Here is a 25,293-nt window from a genome sequence, read left to right as displayed (position 1 = left end):
ACCCCGCTCTGGCTGCTGGGCACCTGGTTTAGGCACCACAGAACAACCTCACCTTGGGTGCCTGTTTAATTTCACCAAATTAAAATTCAGCCTTGTGTTTGATGTTGACAACCAGGTATGTGGGGTTTTAACATTGTCGATGTTGAGCAGGATTCTCAAGCCTATGCAATGCAGTTGATTTTTGTAAACAAGGTCTTTGCACATCTTTTCGACCAAATAAAACCAAATAAAAATAGAAGATCCATTTAATGGTTTCTTGGGTACTAATTAATTTTTAAAAAACCTTACCTCAGTAGGTCTCTCCCCAGCCCCAGAATTCCCCTGATGACCTGAATCAATAATCAATGAACAACTTAGTGTAGAAAAGGCATCTCCAAGGTTCATCCATGTTGTCACACATAGCAGGACCTCCTTTTTATTTATTTATTTTTTATTAAATCATAGCTGTGTACGTTGATATGATCATGGGGCATCATTCACTAGCTTCACAGACCGTTTGACACACTTTCATCACACTGGTTAACATAGCCTTCCTGGCATTCTCTCAGTTACTGTGAGACACTTACATTCCACATTTACCAAGTTTCACATATACCCTTGTAAGATGCACCGCTGGTGTAATCTCACCAATCCCCTTCCCTCTACTCACCTCTCCACTCCCTCCCCTCCCTTTCCCCCTTCCCCCTATTCTTAGGTTGTAACTGGGTTATAGCTTTCATGTGAAAACCCTAAATTAGTTTCATAGTAGGGCCAAGTACATTGGGCACTTTTTCTTCCATTCTTGAGATACTTTACTAAGAAGAATATGTTCCAGCTCCATCCATGTAAACATGAAAGAGGTAAAGTCTCCATCTTTCTTTAAGGCTGTGTAATATTCCATGGTGTACCACAATTTATTAGAAAATATGGAACACTTCACGAATTTGCATGGTCATCCTTGCACAGGGGCCATGCTAATCTTCTCTGTATCATTACAATTTTAGTATATGTGCTGCCAAAGTGAGAACAGGACCTCCTTTTTTAAGGCTGAATAACATTCCTCTGTGTGTGCATATTTGTGAAGTTATCCTAGAAAAAGTACTACATACCTCATTGCTGCATATCATGGCAGTCACCTTCAAAGTACCATCCTTGGCCATCTGGTGACCATAGTGATATTCAGCAGTGAGGTATCCAGTACTTTTTCTAGGATGAGTTCTTGAACTTAATTGTCTGATCTTTTGTACCAGAAATTACCTAAAAGAGTAGATTTTTATTTCTCTCTCACATACACCCACAAAAGTAACCACGTAAGATCAACATCTGTTAATTTTCTTGACTGTAGTAATCATTTCACTGTGTATATCAAAACATTCTGTGGTATACCTTAGGTATATACAATGAAAAAAACTTTTATTTTATTTTATTATTATTATTTTTTTTTTTTGTGGTTTTTGGCCAGGGCTGGGTTTGAACCTGCCACCTCCAGCATATGGGACCAGCGCCCTACTCCTTGAGCCACAGGCGCTGCCCAACTTTTATGTTTTTTATTTATTTATTTATTTATTTATTTATTTATTTATTTATTTATTTTTGTAGAGATAGAGTCTCACTGTACTGCCTTGGGTAGAGTGCTGTGGCGTCACACGGCTCACAGCAACCTCTGAAAAAAACTTTTAAATAAATAAAGAGTCCCTGTTCACATGGAAATTTTTATAAGCATTAAAGGGGGAAGTCCCTTTGTCCATCTTTTTACTGTTCATTTTGTACATCAGCTGAGCAGGTCATTTCTTTTTGTCTGTGTGTGTCTTCTCATCAGTTAAACACCTACTGGGCACACACACCCACCTAGACATCTTCACTCCCTATAATGGAGGAGGCATCATGTTTTCTAACCACTTAATATGCACCCCAAGAAGAAGATGGAAAATCTTTAACTTGCTCCTGTCAGGGGGCCAATGAGCAGAAAAATGTGGCTAAAAAGAAGTATTTAAATACAAAAACTTCTGGCTTGGAGCCTGAAGCACATACACCGAGGCTGGCGGGTTCAAACCTGGCTCTGGGCCAGCTAAACGACAATGACAACTGCAACAAAAAATAGCCAGGCATTGTGGCGAGTGCCTATAGCCCCAGCTACTTGGAAGTCTGGGGCAAGAGGATTGCTGGAGCCCAAGAGTTTGAGATTGCCTTGAGCTGTGATGTTACAGCACTCTACTGAGGGCAACAGAAAACAAATAAAAAAAAATAGAAAAACAAATAAAACAATAAATTCTGGGAAATAAAATAAGTAACTATATCTAAATTAATTCAATTTCCATTAATGCTTGACCCCATTGGCTATTTTTAAAATTCTGTCTCTAAAATTGCCAGGAAAGGTTAAAAAGCTAAAAAGTGATGTGTAGCCTTCATCACTTCACCCTTAGGAAACGTAGAAACTACATGTAGAACCTACCTTTCCTAATGGTGTATTCCTAAGGTAATTCATTAGCTTCCTGTTCCATTAATCATTTATCTGGTATCACTATGCATGACTTAAACTATAATTTTCTACAGCCTTTATCTAAAGATAGTTGGAGAATATCCAGGAGATCTGAAGCAGGCTGGAAAAAAATTTTATGAACTGTATTATTTGGTCATTCCCTTTTGCCACGTGTAGGTAATCAAACCTTATTCAGATTCCTGAGTGCAGCCCACACAGGCTGAGGTCCCTGGGAGAGCAAATGGCCTCACAACAAATAACTTTCAACATTGACCTTCTTTATATAAAGTTCAGATCTTAGAGTCAGCCAGAAACAAAGAGCCAAAATATGGGGAAGTTCAAAAATCGAGGAAGTCTTATCTTAGGCCTCTTGGTCATAGTGTACCCTCATAAAGGAAAATGTAATTTATAACAGAATAGGCTCTAAGATGCCATAAAAATAATAGGAGTCTGCAAATAGGGCTCTTGTGTCCTGTTACTGACACTGCTTTGCCTGGGATCAGAAAAAGCCAGAAATAAAAATAATCTTTTGTACATTCATGCAAGCAGTGCTCACCTTAGGCAAAATTTTGGAAGGAAGAAAAAATTTTGTACTGATGTTAATACATTTTAGTAAGAAAGAGCTAGATAAAGGCTCCACATCCTCAGGCAGAAGCTATCTGGTCTCCTCCCTTCTAGACCTGTGAAAATGGAAGCCCATAAAGAGGAAGGGACTTACTCATAGTCAGCTAATTACATGGTCAGTCACATGGTAAGGTAGCCAGGGAGGCCTAGAGGCCCCTGCGGTGACCTCACAGCAGCCACCTGCTCTCCCACATCCTCAAGTTGATTCGGATTCTAATCAAATCTCTTTGCACAAATTAAATCAATTTTTAAAATTAAAATAATTTAATAATAATTTATTTATATTAATTAGGAATAAAATTCTCTAAGGAAAGACTTGCTTCTGGTCATGTGATGTATACATACCTGAAAAATCTGTGAGGTTATCTTTGAAAAATAAAATATATTTTGGACACTGCTCTCTTCAAAGTACTCTCAGGAGTATTCACCATATTAAATTACGTTCCTTCTTGAACCACTCTTATCTTGCCTTTCTAGGCACCACATTCTTCTAATTTCCTCTGCTTTTAACTCATTATTCTTTCTCTGCCTCCACTACCTCTGTCAAACAGGTAAGTGTTGACACACACCGGAAGCTCTACCCACTCCCCTCCTGTCCTCTCTGCTTCTTCCCTGCTCTCTGCTCTTATTTTCAGAGTCATCTAAACCTGGCTCATGACTCACACATACTCTGGTGCCACCCAAATGCTTTTCTGACCCCAAGCATCATCCACATCCAACTCTCAGTTTGATGTCTCCACCTGAGTGTCTAACCAACTTCTCAAACTTAACATGATCAGACTCCCAGAAGTGATCAAGAAATACAGTAACTCATAAGTTATAAAATCCATGTCCACAAATCAGTAGCCTTTGTATACACCAATAACAATCAAGTTGAGAACCAAATCAAGGATACCATAACCTTCACAGTGGCTTCAAGGAAAATGAAATACCTGGGAATATATCTAACAAAGGAGGTGAAGGATCCCTACAGAGTGAAATATGAAACCCTGAGAAAAGAAGTAGCAGAAGACATTAACAAATGGAAGAACATACCATGCTCTTGGCTAGGAAGAATCAACAAATGGAAAAATATCTATACTACCCAAAGCAATCTACAGATTTAATGCAATACTCACTAAAATACCAACATCATATTTTGAAGAACTTGAAAAATTAGTTCTTCATTTTGTGTGGAACAAAAAAAAAAAATCCATTTAGCCAAAGCAATTCTTAGCAATTAAAACAAATCTGGAGAGATTACTTTACCAGACTTCAAGTTATACTACAAATCTACAGTGATCAACACAGCATGGTGTTGGTATAAAAATAGAAATATAGATCTATGGAACAGAACAGAAAATGTAGCAATGAAACCAACCTCACGTTGCCATCTGATCTTTGATAAACCAAACAAAAGAATACATTGTGGAGAAAAAAATCTCTATTCAAAAAATGGTGCTGGGAGAACTGGATAACCACATGTAAAATACTGAAACTGGACCTGTATCTCTCACCACTTACAAAAATTAACTCAGGATGGATAAAAGATTTCAGTCTAAGACATGAGATAATAAAAATCCTAGAAGAAAGTGTGGGGAAAACTAAAGGATATCAGCCCATGGAAAGATTTTATGAAGAAGACTCCACTGGCAATCCCAACAACAACAAAAATAAATAAATACAATTAATTGAGTTAAAAAGCCTCTACACAGCTAAAGACAACAATTAAAGCAAACAGACAACCTTTAGAATGGGAAAAGATATGCATGTTACAAACCTGACAGAGGGTTGATAACAAGAATCTACATAGAACTCAAATTAATCAACAACAACAAAAAAGATCAAACCATCCCTTTTCTCACTGGGCAAGAGATATGAACAGAACCTTCTCCAAAGACAGACAAATTGCCAACAAACCTATGAAGAAATTCTCACTGTACCTAATTATCAGAGAAAGGCAAATCAAAGCCACCTTGATATCTCCTAACCCAATGAGAATAGCCCACATCACAATGTTCCAAAGCTGTAGGTGCTGGTGAGGGTGTGGAGAAAAGGGAAGACTTTTACACTGTTGGTAAGATTGCAAACTAATGGAGAATCTACAAGGAACTCAAAATAGACCTTCCATTTGATCCCACAAACCCATTACTAGGGATCTACCCAGGAGAAAAAGAAATCATTTGACTAAAAGGACATATGCACTAGATTGTTTATTGCTGCTCAATTCACAATCATCAAGATGTAGAATCAACCCAGGTGCCCATCAACACATGAATAGACTAATAAACTGTGGTGTATGTATACCGTGGAATACTATTCAGCCATAAAAAAGAGGGAGACTTTACATCTTTTGCATTTACCTGGATGGAGTTGAAACACATTCTTCTTATTAAAGTATCACAAGAATGGAAAAGCACATATCCAATGCACTCAATACTAATATGAAACCAGTAGATGAACAAATGCACACCGACACAAGAGAAAAAGTCAAACTCAAGTTGGGGGGGAGAAGAAGAGGGGAGGAGAGCTGAGGACCGGTTTGCTCTCACCTAACAGGCACAATGTAAGGGTACACGGCACACCTCCTGGCTGAGGGGCACAACTACAACTTGTACTCTACCCGACAAACGCAAATGATGTAACCTAATCTGTGTACCTTCATACTAATCTAAATTTAAAAAGAGAGAGAAAAAAAAACTTAACATGATCAGAGCCAAAATCTTTATTCCCCTGCTCCCCGGTACCAAGTCTTCTTCATCTCAGTTAATATCACAGGAGTATGGTTTCAAAATATGGAGAACTATTTTTGATTTTCCTTTATTCTCTGTCCGCAAGCCCAACTGGTCAGCGTGTCCCCTCAGTCCCGTTTGGCTGCTGCCCTTTTCTAAGCCCCGCCTCTTCAGTCCACACCCTGAGTCTCCGCCTCCCTTCTCTAAGCCCCGCCTCTTCAGGCCACACCCTGAGTCTCCGCCTCCCTTCTCTAAGCCCCGCCTCTTCAGGCCACACCCTGAGTCTCCGCCTACCCTTCTCTAAGCCCCGCCTCTTCAGGCCACACCCTGAGTCTACACCTCGCTTCTCTAAGCCCCGCCTCTTCAGGCCACACCCTGAGTCTCCGCCTACCCTTCTCTAAGCCCCGCCTCTGCAGTCCGCACCCTGAGTCTCCACCTGTCTGCAGCAAATGCCTCTTCATCTGCCTCTTCCACCCCTCCATGAAACCCACCCCTCTCTCCAGGTGTGCGATCTTCCCAGCATCAACGCAGCTCAGACCGTGCCACTCCCCATCTGAAACCCTCTGACGACTTTGTCATTCTCTGCAGATAAACCCCAAACCCTCCCTAACCCACCTGTGAGTCCCAGCTTGATGTTCCCCATATCGTGCTCCCGGCTCCACACTGACACCTCCGCTCCTCATCCTGCCTCAGGACCTCTTATCCTCCTCCTGAAGTCCTTCCCCTGGTTCTTCAAACGACGACTGCACCATTCTCAGTCTCGGTCTCACCTCCCGGCCTCCACACAAACAACCTCTCCTCCTGCCTCGACTACAGTTGGCCTGCCCAGCTGCTTGGCCTCATGTCATCCTGTTATATCGGCCACAGCCTCGCACTTGTCATTGTTTGTGATTGTGTCGTTTGTGCCTTTGGGTGCTTCTCGGTTTCTTCCCACAGAGGACGACCCCCACAAGGGCCCTGAGTTGGTCTTGTCACCACCAAATCTGCAGTACCAAGCAGAACAGCTCTAAGACCAGAGAGGAGTGCCCCCACTCTCAGTCCATGTGGTTTGAGTGGGGTTGGTCCCTCTTACAGCTCTAAGACCAGTTCAGAGAGGAGCGCCCCCACTCTCAGTCCATGTGGTTTGAGTGGGGTTGGTCCCTCTTACAGCTCTAAGACCAGTTCAGAGAGGAGCGCCCCCACTCTCAGTCCATGTGGTTTGAGTGGGGTTGGCCCCCCAAGCATGACCAGTTCAGAAATGAACATGAGTCCCATTTGGGGCCAGAGAATCAGACCAGGATGTAGATTTATATCATGGGAAAGGAAAGCTCTAGTTTCTTCTTCATTTGTTTTGGAATTGTGAGGATGAAAACACGGATTCACCAGCAAACATCTTGCCTTTGAGATGGGGAGAAAGCGGCACTGAGGAATGGAGAGAGACAGTGGGTCCTGGAGGTATATTCTGAGTAGCTGGATCCAGCTATGCCTGAAGCTAGCAATCTTTTCCAATTACATGAGCACAAAGGTCATGGTGGTCAGGTTTTCAGTCACTTGAAACCCAAACAGTCCCACCTGATATATCTTCCTAAACCCAAATTGTTCATAACACTTCAGGTCTGTAAGTAAATGTAGAGATGAAGTCCAAATCTCAGATTTACATGGTAGAAACCTGAGATCTCAAGAGAGAGATTGACTCCGATGTCATTACACCCCAAAGTTGTAGCAGAGACCTACCTAAAACTCAGGTCTTTGCTTTCGTGGGGCTGTGGTTTTTCTGCCACAAAATAAGACATTAAATTAACATATGGTTTTTCTTATGTGATTGTTTGATTTCCCCAACTAGAACACGAGCAACTGAATGGGTAGTAAGTATGTGTCCCATATTTTCCATATGCCCTGTAACCCACCGTAGAGTCTTGCATGTGGCCATATACAATACGTACTTGTTAACACATCCAGGAGCTGAAGGTGACTTTCTGCACTGAGAGATTTTTGGTTTTCTGCCTGCAAGATAAAATGTGTGACTTTCAGGGTTTTCACTACTGGCAAACCATAAGGGTATAGAAACGGAGTTGCTTTCAACAACTACAATAGTTTCCTGCAGACTTAAGTCTTTTTGTCTTAATCAAGCAACAACTTCTACCAAGTAGCCATTATATATGGCGCTGTGGGGATTTGCCATGCAATAGTCCAGTCCCTGCTCTTGAGAATTTATTAACTAAAGGGGGTGGTATAAACAAACGTGACAGAAATACTGATATTTGTGCTTTTGTTTATGCAGAAGAAAATACCAGTCTGAAAACCAACTATACTTTTAGGGTTCTACCTAAATTAAACTACACAAATGAAATACTATTCATTCTCCCTGCCAAAAGGAAGATTAGGCAAATGTTCAGCTTGACTGTTATATGCATATTCAGAAAATTAGTATCTATATTTTTGTTATTTTAATTAATACTGGAAGGCTATAAAAGAATATGAAATACTTGTGGTCTTACATCACATACTGTGCTATTTTCCCCCAACGTATTTCAAAATGGAATTTTTTTTGTAGAGACAGAGTCTCACTTTATGGCCCTCGGTAGAGTGCCGTGGCATCACACAGCTCACGGCAACCTCAGCTCCTGGGCTTAAGCGATTCTCTTGCCTCAGCCTCCCGAGTAGCTCCCGGCCCACCACAACGCCCGGCTATTTTTTGGTTGCAGTTCAGCTGGGGCCGGGTTTGAACCCACCACCCTCGATATATGGGGCTGGCGCCTTACCGACTGAGCCACAGGCGCTGCCCGGAATTTTTTTTAAATATATAGCATGATGTATTTGCTGTGATTCTCACAGCAACTGATGAGTTATTTTTTTTGGGGGGGGAGGGTGTTTCTATGTTTTGGTTTCCTGGAGCTGCCATGACAATGTAACCGAACTCAACAGCTTCAATCCACACAAATTTACTATCTCACAATTCTGAAGTCTAAAGTCAACATATCAGGAAGGGCGTTCTCCCTCTGAAACCATAGGCCAGCATCCTTCCTTGCTGCTTCCTGCCTTCTTGTGGTTGCTGGCACTCCGTGGGACTCCTCGGCCCGCAGCAACCACACTCCTGTCCCTGCCTCTGTTGTCACATGGCCTGTGATCTGCATCTTTACCTGGCACTTTCCACTTCTTCTAAGGATACCCATACCGTCCTTCCGTTTTTCACTTTTAGCACCATATTTGATAAATTACATGAGCTATTCAATTCTTTGTTATAAAACAGGCTTTTTGTTAGATGATTTTGCCCAACTGCACACTCATGGAAGTGTTCTGAGCACATTGAGGGTAGGTGAGGCTAAGCTATGATGTTCCGTAGGTTAGGTATATTCAATGCATTTTTGACTTACTAATATTTTCAACTTATGATCAGCTTATCGAGACATAACTCCATCGTAAATTAAGACACATACATATTCTCATCCCACCAGCTTTTCCACCAACTTCCCAGGACCTGAGTTCTCCAGTCTGTAGAAAGAAGGCATTGGTTCAAGTGATTTGTCTCTTCCAGTCCTTCTTATCCATTTTTACATCCTCCATCTTCCATATGTTGTTGGTGTCACAATTAAGCTCATAGCATTGCAACTGTCAGATCTTATATATCTTAAGGGCCAAGGAGCACCACAGAAGTTCACAAGCTCTTGGTCTGCAGCTATAGCCCTACATAGAAGGAAGGAGGGAGAAGAAGAGGGCCTCAACAGGTGTTTCTCCACAGGCACTGTTGGCTTGCGGGCTGATGGTTCTCTATTATGTGATAGTGTCCATACAGGTCCCATGTATCCCCGGGCCAGGCCCATTCCCACCCGTGAGTCATTCTGGCAACCCAAGTACTCCTGCTCAGGTTGCCAAATGCCCTCTCCGTCCCTGGACAGTACTGCCACTTTGAGAACCCAAATCCAAGAGAAAGTAAATAAATATGCCCAGTCTAGTAAGAAGAATCCATTGCATAGCACCTGTTGTAATTTATAATCAGTAAATATTTATAAGTATACAAGAGAAAACCTCTGCCATCACACAGAACCTCCTAACTCTTCTTTCCCAGACTCTTCCTTTCTCTTCTCTAGGCCCCCAACCATCACATGCTCCCAGAAATGGCCCAACGGTGCAGTAATGCCCCTTCCTTCCCCAGGCTGCTATTTCTGAGACTCATTCCTGCCACCTTCTTAAGTACCTATCCACCTGGGAAGAAAACCAGAAGAAGATGGCACTAGGGAAAGGTCTGTGTCAGCCAAATCAAAGCTTGACTGTGGGCAAATATAAATAATCAAGAGGTGTCTCCAGGGGTGCTGATACAGAAAATGGAAAAGCCATGTCTGCCTCTCAGCTCTCTGTCTTTCACCACCCCACACCCACACACTCATAAAACTATATCTCTTCATTAGGCATTTCCTGTGCTCAGTAACTCAGCACCCTTGAACAGGACTTAGCTCCACAATGAACGACTCACATCAAATTGCCGTGCCCCTTCTAATCTCTGGGACATTGCTGATGAGAGTTCCTGAGAGAGGTTAGTGACAAGAGGTGGGGCAGGGAGGATCTGGCCCTGAGAAAAAGTCTGGGTCTGGCAGAAGGAGGCAGGGGACAATGAAGTAAAAATTAAACACTAAGATAAAAATAATCATGAGCAGTCAAAGCATTGGTTCTTAACCTATGTCTTCCGATCTTCTCACCCACTCCACTATCAATACTAGGAAGATTTTGTCTTATTCACCATTGTATCTCCAGCACCCAGCACCCTGTCTGGCACCCGATAGTCTCAGGCTCTCTGACATCTTGTATTTCCTCCAATTCATAGTTCTTTCTTATTTTGAGCCTTAGCACAAGGTTAAGAACATCAAATCTGAAACACTTTCTCTTTTCAAATGAAGAACTCTTTCTTATCCTTTAATCCACAGCTTAAATGTTAGCTCCTTGAAGAGTTTTATCTCCACTTAAAGTACACACACACATGCACACAGGTTAATTCTCTGTTATAGCACCCTGCGTATCTTCTTCATAGCCCATATGATAATTCATAATTATTTATTTGTTTCTTATACAGAAATTTGACTGAGAGTTCTAGGAAAAGAAAATTCATACTCATCTTTCAATTGTTGCAGTTCCAGCAATTAGCACATCCGAGGAACTTAGTAGATAAAGGTTAAAGAACAAAAGAATAAGTGTATAAAATCAGGATTTAATAAACCTATACAAAATTTTAATTCTAGGTTATATGGAAATTTAGCACCAAATAAATAAAAGCAGCATCTTAGACCAACAGAGGAAAGATGAATTATTCAATAACACTCTAGGATAACGAAGTAACTCAGGCTAAGCTGAATCCCTTCCCTCCTTAATCCATATCAAAACCAATTCCACATGGATCAAAGATGTAAGCCTTAGAAAATGAAGCTTTTTAAAGAACTTGAAGAAAATATACAAGAAGATTTAAGCGTCTTAATACAGAGGAGGTTTTTCTAAGTCGACAAAGAAAAGATTGATATATTTAAATACATAAAAACTAATGCTTTATTCACCTACACATACACACTCAAAACATAAGCAGAGACCAAAGACAGATGACAAACTGAGGAAAAATAATTCTTACACTTGACAAAGGCCTAGATTTTACATGCATTATAAAGTGTTTTACAAATAAAATGAAAAGAGCTAATAAATCAAAAGAACCCATAAAGGATGCGAGTAAGCAAATTACAGAAAATGAACATAAATGGCTTTTAAGGAATGGGAGATACAATTTTAAGGATATCAAATGAAAGAAATATAAATTAAATCATGAGATGCCACCTTTTATTTTTGAAATTGGCAGAAAAGAAAAAGTTTGATGATATTTAGTATAAGGCCAATACGTTGAGAAATGATTACTGGCATATATTATCCTAGGAGGATGTAAATTTCATCTTTTGAAAGTAAGCCTCATGGGTCAGCTGGTCTTTGAGAGTGGTTCAGCATTTTATATCTGCATGGAGGACAACTTGGCGACATCTATCAGCATTTTAAATGTACATACTCTTTGGCCAGAGATTTCATATGAAAAGATAAGTGTAAGATATTCATGCAAAAAACGAAAACAATCAGGTGGCGCCTGTGGCTCAAAGGAGTAGGGCACCGGTCCCATATGCCAGAGATGGCGGGGCAAACCCAGCCCCGGCCAAAAACAGCAAAAAACAAAACAAAACAAAAACAGTCTTCAGTGGTAGGCTGATGAAATAAAGTTTGATTCATGCCATGCCCATGATGGATTGGCATGCAGGCACGGACAAAGGAAGGTGCCCATGTTACATCTTTCTTTAGTATATGAAACTTACAAAGTGTGAAACAGCATACATTGTACAAACCTATTTGTTGAGAAAAAAAAAAAAAAACACCTTTTTGGGGCAAGACGCAACTGTAAGAGGGACTTTACCTAACAAATGCGATCAGGGTAACCTGGTTTCTTGTACCCTCAATGAATCCCCAACAATAAAAAAAAAGTCAAAGACAATTAATGACAAATAAGGTTATGGGGGGGGGAAGCAGAAAGAGGGACGGAGGGAGGGGGGTGGGGCCTTGGTGTGTGTCACACTTTATGGGGGCAAGACATGATTGCAAGAGGGACTTTACCTAACAATTGCAATCAGTGTAACCTGGCTTATTGTACCCTCAATGAATCCCCAACAATAAAAAAAAAAAAAAAAGTCAAAGAGAAAGAGACAGAGAGACAGGTAAATAGAGAGACAGGTATGGCTGTATATGGGTAGATCATTTCTGGAAGGACTCACAAGAAACCCCTCTACTCTTTTTTTGTATTATCAGAAAAAATTTACCTACCTGTACATATTACTTTTGTTAAGTTTAAAAATCAATTTAATTGTAAAGATGATCTAGTGTAACTCAAGCCTTCAAAAAATTATCTCTCATGATAATAATAGGAATGTTAGCAAAATAGTAAGATTTTTCAGTCTATTTGATGTTTTTATTACTAAAAGGTATGAAAATTTAAATGAACACCCAAAATATAAAAGCTTAACACTTTGAACAATCCAGAAGTGAGGTAGGTTTAGTCTTTTAGTTGTGAATAAGTTATTCAACTTAAAAAGCCTAAGCTTTAATTGTTAATAAGTATTTTATCTTAAAATGATGGCCTACCCAGGCAACTTGTGCAGTCGAAACTCATTTGTCACTAGGGCCACTCCCTACCCATCCCCAACAATGTATTCAAATTCGATGCCAAAAGTTACTTATTAAACACAAGAGATATTATTCCCTGGGGAAACCATTATAAACTTTGCCTGTAGGAGGGCTGATCCCTTAATGAAATACAGAACAGCCATCTTAGCAGAGCGAAAATGGGCAATCGTCACGTAAGTATTCCTGGCCTTTGGGAATCAATTTTGGTTTTGGTTAGCATGTGGAAGAATTTAAACTCTGAAATCATGACTGATACTTTTTTACTTTATCAATATGATTACGCTTTTTTATTGGTTTTAGCAACAGCATACCATGTTCTTAAAATGGATTTGCAATGTCTTTTTTACCCGATTGGCCAAAAGTCTCTTAAAAGGGGCTAAAGAGAAAGAAGTGTTTAAAATTAGGCAATAAACATGCTTTGCAGAGAGCAAATGGTTAATATATAACTGTAGACTGGATGACGAAAGCTGTTAGTTTGTAGCAAAGTTGTATAAAACTTCATAGACAATGCTCATTCAGTTATGTGGAAAGAGAAGGTTCATGTGGCAAGGATCAGTAAACCAAGGGGAAAACACTCCTATAATGCCATACAGCTTGGACTGAAAGGTGAAAACATCCCAGTATTATTTTTTAAATTGCATCAAGCATTCAGAGATTTGTAAATATTCATAAAATAGACTTAAATAATTAGTACTTTTGAAATTTTTAGGATGGAGTGAATAGTGTAATAGTGTGTCTATAAATTGTTATTGATTAAAAAACAACTAAAACTTTACCAATTGGAACCAACTACACTCAAGACAGAGGAGAGGTGAATCTTTTTTTTTTTTAATATTGAAAAATGTATACCAAAGCTATTCCAATATGAATTTTTAAAAAGTTTTATACTACAGCTTCCCACAACAAAAATGATATATTGCGGGTACACCAGCAGCAAAGAAAATAAAACTCCAGAATTTTCTGTAAATTGTTAGTCTATAAGGTTTTTCCTTTACTGTACATTAAACCTGCCCTCAGATGTTTACAAACCTACAACTATTTTCTGAGAAGAGTCATTATGTTGAAAATCATCTGTAACTAGCATTTTCATATCAGCCAAGATTATGAGCCATCCATTCAGTTTATCCTTCAGAGAAACTAAAACCTATTTTTTAAATACATGGGAAAGATGCCGAGAACTTCCTGTATAATAATTGTCCCTTGCATTAGCAACTTAGGAGGACAATTTTGTCCTTTGAAAGTCAACCCCCTGAGGCAGGTAGCCAGGGAGAGTGGGCCAGCATTTTTACGTATTTCTGTTTCGAATTCTCAGAGCCAGTCTTACTCCCTCTCAGAAGGCAGTCAGCAGTTGCCCAAGAGGGACACCCCACCCTCAGCAGTCCTGCAGCCTCTCAGCCACCCATCAGGGAACGGAGAGCCAGAGGTCTCACAGCCTGTAAGCACTTTATTTTTCCTCCAAATCATAGGTTTGACCCTGCTCTCTCAAGGGTCCAGTGTTAGTCACCAATGACCCATCGTGTTGGACCCACCACCAGCCACCGGCCTGAAAATTTGATCATCGAGGCATGACTTCCAAGCAGGGAAATTTTTCCCTGGAAAACATGTGTCACAATGTTTGCAGCTAATGTAAAAATGTCATCTTGTAAGGGCTTGGTGCATGTTCTGAGTGGTGTCTTACTACTAGCCCCCTGGAATCAAGTGTAAGACTACTCTATAACCACTAGGACATTTCAGAAAATAGGAAGGGAATTTAACCAGGACACGAGGAATAAATACCTGCTTAGAATATAGAATGCGAAACCTTTTTAAAGGACAAAAAATCATCCCAGTAATGCTTAAATTATTTGCTTTAGAGAGTTACTTGAATATGTGCAAACTTAAAAGTAGAATGCTGATGGTTTTGAAACAACTATATAACCGAAACAAATTTACAAACTAAATACTAATAGAAGTCAATGATTTAAATATATGTTGTCAATTTAGTGTAATAGACAATGTTATTTTACAGAGATTAAGCATTGAGGTTTATATTGATATAAAATGGTCCTGCTTGCTCTAATGCTGAGGGGTTTTGTTTCATTTTGTGTTGATTTGATTTGACTTTTTGAGTCCAGCAAGTCTAAAACATGATGTGTATTATATCATATTTCTCCATTTGACCTACTGAGAAACTTTTGTTTGTAAGACTCCTTGTAATGCCATTGGGCCCCTTCTTGGCTCAAACGTGATTTTCTACCAAACCTCCTCTGTTCTTTATTCTTTTATCCTTAGCCTGCAACAATTAAAGTCTGGCTACTTGGCATATAAACGGTCATAAATTAAAAACACAATTGCTAGCATTGAAATCATATGCCAGCACTTGCTCATTCTACTAATCTGTATGCTTTATATATTTCTTGTATTTTGGGTTAATGTGAGGGCACATATACATAGGCTGCATAAATTGCTTTTGTAAGGTTAATGTCCATGTTGCAATATATTAATTTTTGTTATTATCGACATTACATACAGTATTTTAAAAGTCTCCCAGAAAAGTTTTAATTCCCCAAGAATATGTCCACAGACCAGGGTCTGTAGATAACGGACAAATAATGCTAAAAAGTCATTAGAATACTGGCCAGGAAATTACATTTCTAAGGTATCCTGATATGGAATCTTAGCCAAGTCCTGAAATTGAAAATTACTTTTACTCTGTGCTTTCCCTAATTCTTCCATCGTCATCATTAGTGAGTTTTTTTTAACTGAAGATCTATTGTTTGTGACTAATCTATTTGGAGCAGCAATAACAAAGAAAGTGGGTTACTATCTTCTGCAAACTCACACAGTGTTCCGAGAGTTTGTTTAGCCTGGCCTTGGGCTCAAGGAGCTTTGTAGATAGTGGGCATAGACAGAAAAATAAGATCCACAGAAAAATCCTCTTAGGTTTAGCCAGGTGACTCTTCTATCCTATTTTGTAGGTTGTTTTTGAGAGAATCATCATCAGAGGCAAAGGGGAATTGAGATCAATATTGAGATTACTGCTCTGTAGGCCTGGGCTGTAGGATTACAGGCAGAGTAAGAGGGAAGGAACAATATGGAGGGGAGCCATTGATAAATATGGAATCATCACAAACCCAAAAAAACTAAGGATTTCTAGGAAGTTATTTTCAAGGCTAATGAACAGGCTCTAGATGGGACTGTTCTCCATATAGCCTTGCTACTCAAAGTGTGGTCCTTGGACTAGTAGCAGCCTCCACGTTGCCTGGCACATGTTAGAAATGCAGAATCCAAGGGAAAGGGGATGGAGGGGGTGTGTGAGCTCTCACCTGGTGGACAAATTGTTAGGGTGCACAGCACACCCCTGGATGAAGGGCTCGCCTGCCTCAACTACAACTGGAACTTGACCTTAGAAACACACAAAAAATGTAACCTACTCATTGGTGTCCTGACATTAATCTGAATTAAAACAAAAGACTTAAATACTGAACTCAGAATGTGGTTGGCTAAAAGAAAAGAAATTCAGAATCTCGGGTCCTCCCAGACCACCTATGGAATCATGATCTGCATTTTAACAAAATCCTCAAAATCCTTTAATGTTGCACGTTAAAGCCTGAGAAGCACTGGGCAAGGGAACAAGTTCTCAAACTCGCCTGCACATTGAAGTTACCGGAAGAGTTCTAAAAGCCACCGGGCCCTGGGTCCCCAGAGAGTCTGAGTTATTAATAGTTGCTCTGGTAGCTGTCTGGGCATCAGGAGTTGTAAATGCTGCCCACATGGCTCTAATGTGCAGCCGAGTCTGAGAAACACTGAGTTGGAGCACACGACCAGCCCTGCGAGAAGAGCTCCGTGCACTGCTGATGAAAGCAGGTGTCACTGTACGTGCCCATAAGTAAAACCAGCATGTAAATGTGAGAACATCTGTTCAGCAGCCTGCCATGGCTTCTGTGAACATGCCAAGCTTATCAAGTGTTTATGCCAATATTTAGCCAACATAAATATTGTCTCAAATGGAGACTAGTTTGGGATTTATGGCAGGTGGACACCGGGAGAGCTCAGATGAAGGTGGACCAAGGATTCCTGGGAGCTGCATGACAGGTGGGAAACAGGTTCAGATTCCTGAGAAAAGAAGGGAGGCTCTGAAGGCAGGTTGAAATGTGGCTGAGAATCTGGAATCAAAGTAAACATAATCTTGGCTCAGCGCCTGTAGTATAGTGGTTACGGCACCAGCCACATGCACCAAGACTGGTGGGTTCCAGCCCGGCCCAAGCCAGCTAAACAACAAATGACAACTGCAACAAGAAAATAGCCAGGCGTTTTGGCGGGTGCCTGTAGTCCCACCTACTCAGGAGGCTGAAGCAAGAGAATCACTTAAGCCCAAGAGTTGGAGGTTGCTGTGAGCTGTGACACTGCAGCACTCTATGGAGGGCAACATAGTGAGGCTCTGTCTCAAAAAATAAATAAATAAATAAATAAAATAAACATAATCTTAACCAAGAGTGTGCATTAAACTGTGATCTCAAACCCCAAATAAGCCACGGAGAACCCTGAACAGGAACCAGCATAGGCCATACAACTCACCTCTGTAATCAGTAGATCTTTTCTCCTGGAGAGTTAGTTGGTCAGGACACCACCATGAGTAGAGCAAGAAACGAAGAGGCCTCTGATGTCCAAACATGACTCGCGCAAAAAGCGCACCTTCTTCACTTAGAGACAAGTCTCTCATTCAAAGTCTAGCTAACATTTTAGACACAATTATATGATCCTGCCTTTTGAATTTCCTGTCTCCAGTAGATAACCAGAAGCCATTTTCAAGAAGGGATCAGAAGTCTGCCAGGACAGGTACACTCACAGAAGGGAGAACCTGCAAACTCAACACCTAAGAATCCTGAAGCCATAGGTGCCTGGGGCCACTTAGCCTCACAATGGAATCCCAGGGGCACAGGCCCGTGTTTCTGTGCACAGCAACAGGAACCAAAACTAAAACTCCCAGGGGTGACGGCATAACTGGGGCTTTAAATGGGACCTTCTGGAATGCTTATGATAAAAACCGACATTTAGCAAGTGTTTAGCTGAGTGTAATGACTTCCTAGGGCTGCCGTGCAAAATATCACAAACTGAGTAGCTTAAAGCAGCAGAAATTTATTCTCTTAAAGTTCTGAAGTCTAAGAGTTAGAAATCAAAGTGCCAGCAGGCACTATAGAGGCTCCAGGGAGGCAGCCTTTCTTGCTTCTTCCAGCTTCTGGTGGCTCCTCAGCTTGTGGCCACACAACCCCAGCCTCTGCCTCTGTCTTCACGTGACCCTTCTCCTCTGCACGTGTCTCTAGGTTCTCTCTTTCCTTATAAGGGGACCAGTCATTGGATTTAGGAACCGCTCTAAATCCAGGATGATGTAATATTCAGATCCTTAATGAATTACCTCTGCAAAAACACCATTTCCAAAAACTGCACATGAATTTTGGGAGGGGGGCATACTGTTTAACCCACTACACCAGGAAAATTGGGTTTTATTACCATAGGCTTTTGGTGGTTTTAAACTTTAGCACATCAGATTATCTTCAAGGATCTATTTAAACAGACCTTTTAGGAGAAGGTCGACTCAGGAGACACTGCAAGATGCAGTCTGAGAAAGTTCATTTCTCACAAATTCCCTGGTGATGGTGCTGTTGCTGGTCCAGGGAAGCGTAAGGAAGCCTTGGGCGTAGGGAAGCCCTAACTAATCTCAGACAAAGGAGTGATATCAGGGCTGCAGAGAAACATAACCAGGGGCAAGTTATGCCCTTGGGAGGTAGTGGCTCTGGAGAGAAGGGAAGACCCTCCTGTCCCTATCCCCTAAGTAAAACAGTTACAATAAAATTGAGAGAAGAGGACCAACTGGAGGGTCAAATCAACACACCTGCTGATTTATTGGATGTGGGAGGTGAGGGGGAAGGAAGAGTACAGAGACTCCCAGGTGTCTGATGTGTCCCCAGGTGGGGAGAAGGAGCGTCCCAGGGCAGTCAGGCAAAGTGAGAGATTAAGTTCAGTTTGGGGATTTGCTGAGTTTAAGACATCTCTGTACACCTGGGTGTAATGCCTAGTGGGTACCTGGATCTGAAACTCAAGGGAGAAGTTTGGGCTTGAAGTAATTGAGGTAATATAAATTCACAATTGTTTTTGTTTGTTTTTGAACAAGTGATAATGTGTTTGATTTAGAGTAGCACACCACAGGACTCACCGCTGCTTAAATAACAAAGACATTTAGTCATCACCCCCAATAGGAATCCTGAAAGGAGATGGTTTCAGTGTTGGTTCAGCTGTTCAGTACCATAGTTAAGAACCCAGGGCAGCACCTGTGGCTCAGTGAGTAGGGTGCCAGCCCCATATACTGAGGGTAGCAGGTTCGAACCCAGCCCCGTCCAAACTACAACAAAAAAATAGCCGGGCGTTGTGGCGGACGCCTGTGGTTCCTGCTACTCTGGAGGCTGAGGCAAGAGAATCACCTAAGCCCAAGAGTTGGAGGTTGCTGTGAGCTGTGTCACCGCAGCACTCTACAGAGGGTGACAAAGTGAGACTCTATCTCTAAAAAAAAGAATCCAAGCGATTTCTGCCTTTCCATCCTGTCATCCACTATGTCCTGGCAACGTCTCCTCTCAAGGCTGTTCCATAATGGTCATGTGTTCAAGTTGATCTCATATCACAAAGCCACAAGCAAGAAGGAAGGGGAAAGAGACAGAGTGCCCATCTCTTCATGTACCACTTCCCTATCTGTGAGGAAAAGATTTCTGAAAAGCTCCAAGCAGACCACGCTTCTATCTCCCTGGCCGGAACTGCTCACAAGCCCAGCCCTAGACTAGCAAAGAAGAGCAGATTCATGTCCGGGGTTGGGAAGATCACCTTCTCCGCTTCCTGTGCTCTCTTTTTCTATCTCCTTTCTTTGTGCTGGCCTCCTTCTCTCTTATTAAAAATGAGCCTTTTCTTCTCAGTGGTGTAGAAGCAGCCGGGGCAGGGCAAGGGTGGCCACAGATGGCCCAAGTGTCACAGAGAGGCCCAAGGCCCCACATAGCTCCACGCTAACTTGAGTCATGAACCTATTCTTTGGGTGATTACCATGCCCAGGTTGACTTTATCTATCCCTGGGCATGGGGTACATTGCTTCATCATCACTGCTTTCTTATAACTATTATTTTTATTCATATTACTACTAATAATAATAATGACACCATCGGGTAGACTACAACAGAAAGAGAATGAAGACTTGAAGATTAGACAGAAAGGCAGAAAAATAACTCATTCTTCCAAATAATGGGGGTTTAGATGGTTGTAGTGGGAATGAAAAGGAAGAGGAAAGTGTTAAAGAGAATTTTAAAGAAAGGATGAATAGATTTGGATTCCAATGCCTATTTGAACTGTCTTACCAACGTAAAGAATAACATTCATTGTTCAGATTGAGACAGAAATTTGCTCTAAGCAAATGTAGCCATTTCACCTTGTTTCCTTTTCAGCAAATCAGAACTTGTCCACACACCGTTGGTTGTACCCTGCCACACAGCACGTGTGACGCCACGATGCCCCGCTCAGCCCCCGACGTTTGCTCTTTTCTATCCTGTCTGCCCACTTATCATTGATTCTTGAGGATTCCAGAATACACAGGCCTCCTTTTATCCACACATGAAACAAATCCCAAGTTTATATACTTTCATTGAGTTGGCAAAAGACAGCCTTTGGCAATGTAAAAAGGAAATGGATAATTCTTTTCTAATGAGAAACGTGCTTCATTTTTTTAATAATTCCTAAAGGCATGGTTCCTTTCCCAGTTGAGAAATAGCCATCATCTCTCCAAAACCCCCTCATCCCCCAAGTTCACTTTTGTTACTGCAGTACAGCAGTAATTGGATTTCTGGAAGTTTAGTCCTCTGGAGAGGTTTCTAACTCCTAGAACAATCTGTGGACAACCTCAAAGCAGAGAGCCATGTTCCCCGGGATACAAAATCTTGTTTCCAGATAATGAATGTTATTCTGCCTCTAGTAGAAACACCACGTTCTCCAATCCAACACAGCACTAAAGGGTCCCTAAGAATGAGCCAACGGAGAGATGTCACAAAGCCATCTCCTACTGCCGGTATGGGCTCCGGTGCCCAGGGCAGTCATGAGGCAGACAGGGAACAGGAGGGGCACCAGGCTGCTCACCTTGAACTGATCTCATCTCAAACTCTTTTTCCTCCTACTTGCCTCATTCTAGCCTCCATCTTTCAGATTTGTCATCTAGGTTACCTTGCCAATAATAATAATTATTATATATATATGAAAAATATATATATTAAAGAAAGACACCATGATCCACTTATAATCTTCCCTTTTGTGTAAACAGAGCAACTTGCTCTTAGTGCCTGGAGGCCTTGCTTTTGCCGGTACCTGTGCGCCTTTTGCCACCAGAAGCTCAGCCTTCTCAACAACCATTAGGCTAAGGCTATAGACCCTTGGCACATTAAAGCTTGGCCCCATTGACATCTGGACCCAGACAATTCTTTACTTGGGAGGTAGGGGGAGTTATCTATTCTACAGGGTCTTCAGCAGCATCCTGGCCTCTATCAACAGACATTCCATTAACATTCCCCTATTTGTGACAACAGAAAATGTCTCTAGACGTTTCCCATTGTCTCCTGAGAGACAAAATCATTCTTGGTTGATTGAAGACCACAGCTTAGATGGGAAAGCGAGACCAGGGGGCAGAAGACACCCCATAAGGTCTGTCTCTCTGGATCTCTGGCAGTAACTGCCCTTCCTGCTCTTGGGCCCAGACACTGCCACACTGACTCCCTCCCTTATCACAGGGTTAGGTCAGCTCCTCTCAAAGACGGACCTTTGTCCTCCTATTGATGATGGCAACAGCTGAGAGGCAGCAGTTTTCCTAAAAATTGTTAGCCCATAAGTAACTTCTGAAAGCCAGGGTAGAAGCTTTCACTTTAGAAGTACTTGGTTTGAAGGCTGCTGGTTTCTAGCCCCGATGAGCAGTGCTCTCCAGGAAGATGCTGGCTGGAGGAAGCAAGAGTTGGTTTGCTTGCCTCTTCTCTGGTGGGCACAGTCCCCCCAAAAGGCTTCCCCATGCAGACTCCTCATACCAGAGCTCAGCGCATGGCAGGCCAGTTACACTGCTGATACTTCTGACTATGTCAAGAGTACTTTCAGGAGCAATGATGCCCACCATGTTAAGGCACTAAATGTTGGAGACAATGTTAAGTCAGTTGTCTTTGCATCTTCTCAACTCTAAAGTCACTTTTGATGGGTAAATATCACATCAACATGTATAATCCAGACAGCATAGCCTCAGAAAGCTTTTCTTTCTGGAAAATAATCTTCATTAAAAGGTGCTAAAATCTCAACAAAGAAGTAATTTCAAATATAGGAGAAAGGTTCTTTGTTTGTTTTTTTTTTTTTTGAGACAGAGCCTCAAGCTGTCGCCCTGGGTAGAGTGCTGTGGCTTCACAGCTCACAGCAACCCTCAAGTCCTGGGCTTAAGCGATTCTCCTGCCTCTGCCTGCCAAGTAGCTGGGACTACAGGCGCCCACCACAACACCTGGCTTTTTTTTTTTTTTTGGTTGCAGCTGTCATTGTTTGGTGGCCCCGGGCTGGATTCGAACCCACCAGCTCAGGTGTATGTGGCTGGCGCCTTAGCCGCTTGAGCCACAGGCGCCGAGCCGAAAAGGTCATTTTTTTAATCTAAAAAGTTTTATTCATTTTCTTCAGAGCACACAGTAAATCATGTTGAGCTTTGATCCACATGGATGTTTTACTACTCTTGGCTTTGCTTGTGAAATGATACAAATATTCCCATCCATTTAGAGTGATGACCAAACACTTAATAGTCACATACATCACTGCAAAGCTACATCTCTGAAAGGAGGCTTCAACAGCAACGAACAGCTCTATACCATTCCCAGCACCCTACCAAGGTGGGCAGAGCTCAGGATTCCTAATATACTTTCCCAGCTCTCTGATCTACTCCCATAATTATTAAACTTCAATGATGGAGTTCAAGTGCAAAGAGGATCTAAGTCAGCTTTGCTCCATGGACTGATCAGGGAGACTTCTAATGAAAATAGAGCAATAACTACACAATGAAATGTTAAATATTCATACAAAAGTCAAACTGTGCTTAAATATACCCCACAAAAGTGGGTGGCACCAGTGAGTAGGGCACCAGCCCCATATACCAAGGGTGGCAGGTTCAAACCCAGCCCGGGCCAAACTGCAACCAAAAAATAGCCAGGCGTTATGGCGGGTGCCTGTAGTCCCAGCTACTTGGGAGGCTGAGGCAAGAGAATCACCTAAGCCCAAGAGCTAGAAGTTGCTGCGAGCTGTGATGCCATGGCACTCTACTATAGGTGATAAAGTGAGACTGTCTGTAAAAAAAAAAAAAAAAAAATACCCCACAAAGTATATTGGAAAATATTTCTTTTTTTATTTAGTAGCTTTACTTTTTGTGCTGACAAGCATTTAAGTGGGGTTTATTTTTTTTAAAAAGCAAGACTTTTTATCAAATGTATTGTCTAAGAAAACCATGCCCAAGAAATCATCAACTTAATGAAACCAATATGTCACAAATCATGCAAGATTTAAGACGCAAATGGCCCCTTTATTCTGTCTCAACTTGCTCATCAATCTCTACTAACCATGTCTGTGGAAATGTCATCACGGTATTTTCTGGCTTTAAATTCATAAAATTTCATAGTTCAGTAGTTTGCATTCATACTAATTGGCTCCAAAGTATTAATACAAATGTGTAACCAATTAGAAGTAAAAGAGCATTGCCCTGAGAGATGGAGTCTGGGTTTTTCCATAAGCAAGTAAGTGACCCTGGGCAGGTGACTTAACAACCAGGCCTTAGTTTCCTTATTTGTATAATGAGAGGATTGGATATATTCCATGTGTTCCAGACTTCAGACTGAAGTACTATATATGACTCTTGTAATTGTTACCAAACACATGTACCATTGCTTCTAATAGTTCTATTAATTATTTTCTTTAAGTCTACTCGCTTTTTAAAATATAAATCAATTTATCTTAAAAGGAAATTTTATATTTGTACTATAAATGGCACATTAATACCAGTTGACATAAATGCAGGTGACTAAATGGAAGCAAAAGGAATGCATAAAGTTCTAACTAGTTTGATGTTTCCAGCAGATCTTGTCAACTATTGTTGACTAAAGAAAAGACCCATTTGCATGGAATAGAACATGAATTCTCAAAATAAATATTTGAGGCTCTGTGGGTACGTAGCCTCTGGTACAAGTATGTAACCCTGCCACCGTGGCAGGAAAGCAGCCATCAACCAAACGTAAATGTAAATGAATGGGTTAGCTATGTTCCAATAAAACTTTATTGACAAAAACAGGTGATGGATTGGATATGGCCCATAGTCTGTAGTTTACCACTCCCTGGGTTAGATAATATGAAAGACATACTATCACCAAGCAAAGACCTGAGAAGGAACTTAAAAAATTATTCCTTTCCACTTGGAGGTCCAGGGGGCTTTAATGTCTTCAGTGGTCCATGTTACCTTGGGAAAATGTAGGTTTAATTTCCACTCTAAGATATTGTGATACACCCTCTCCCCTTTAGCTTTGGCATCTTGGATAATGTCTAGGATGCCTTACCTGCGTAAACCCATGGCACATTTTTAAGCTGCCTTCCTCCTTCATTGAGATGCCAATAGGGAAAGTTTCTCATTTTTCTCAGTCTAATATTCTCAACCCTAGCTGTACATTAGAATTATCTGGGGAGTTATAAACATACTTATGTGTATATTTTAAAGCATCCCAAATGATTATGATGAGCAACAGGGTTGAAAAGCTGCTAATCTATATCTTGGCCAGGTCATCTTCCTCAGAATCCATTATTTCCTCCATTTGGTATTAGTTATAAGAGCCCCGAACTCTATCTACCTCACACTATGAGCCCCGAACTCTATCTACCTCACAACTATGTCACACCTGAAGTCTTGGGACTTCACTTTTATTTGTGATTTCTGTTATTTCTGCACGTAAGGTCTGATTGAGCCCTCCCGGATACTCCAGTTACATTTACTGTTCATCTTTTCAGTCTCTCTGGTTCATCATGCTAGAAGGCTTGACATCAATCTCAGCTCAAGACGTCTAGCTAAATAAGTTTTCTCTTCTCTTCCTCTGTCCCCCCTGCGGCACTGACCCCTAACATTAGCACAAACTGAAGCAAGGCCAGGATGCAAAGGGAAAAGCATTTAGTATATTATGTAACATACAAAGGAAGAAGATTCCTCCTCCTCTCTGCCTCATGCCTGCAGAGAAGACTTACTCCATCCATTTGTCTGAACTTTCATTAATATATAAA

General features: G+C 41.3%; 1 protein-coding gene and 1 non-coding gene across 3 annotated transcripts in view; one reads left to right on the top strand and one right to left on the bottom strand.

Annotated features, from left to right (window-relative positions):
- Positions 1 to 899: 899 nt before the first annotated feature.
- Positions 900 to 1,007, bottom strand: LOC128564092 (U6 spliceosomal RNA). Its single transcript, XR_008373979.1, has one exon. It is a non-coding gene; the product is annotated as a U6 spliceosomal RNA (small nuclear RNA).
- Positions 1,008 to 13,048: 12,041 nt separating this feature from the next.
- Positions 13,049 to 25,293, top strand: part of ANXA13 (annexin A13) — a 52,184-nt gene continuing 39,939 nt past the window's right edge. Inside the window, exons 1-2 of one of the 2 annotated variants that reach the window (XM_053558777.1) lie at positions 13,049 to 13,139; positions 14,279 to 14,401. In XM_053558777.1, coding sequence (XP_053414752.1) covers positions 13,125 to 13,139; positions 14,279 to 14,401 — 138 coding nt within the window. In that variant the 5' untranslated portion in view covers positions 13,049 to 13,124. The remainder of the gene's footprint in view (positions 13,140 to 14,278; positions 14,402 to 25,293) is intronic. The other variant, XM_053558778.1, reaches the window with a different exon arrangement.

This window comes from Nycticebus coucang, chromosome 13 (genome assembly GCF_027406575.1).
Source record: "Nycticebus coucang isolate mNycCou1 chromosome 13, mNycCou1.pri, whole genome shotgun sequence".
In the NCBI taxonomy this organism is placed as follows: domain Eukaryota; kingdom Metazoa; phylum Chordata; class Mammalia; order Primates; family Lorisidae; genus Nycticebus; species Nycticebus coucang.
This window is presented reverse-complemented; position numbering and strand designations above follow the sequence as displayed.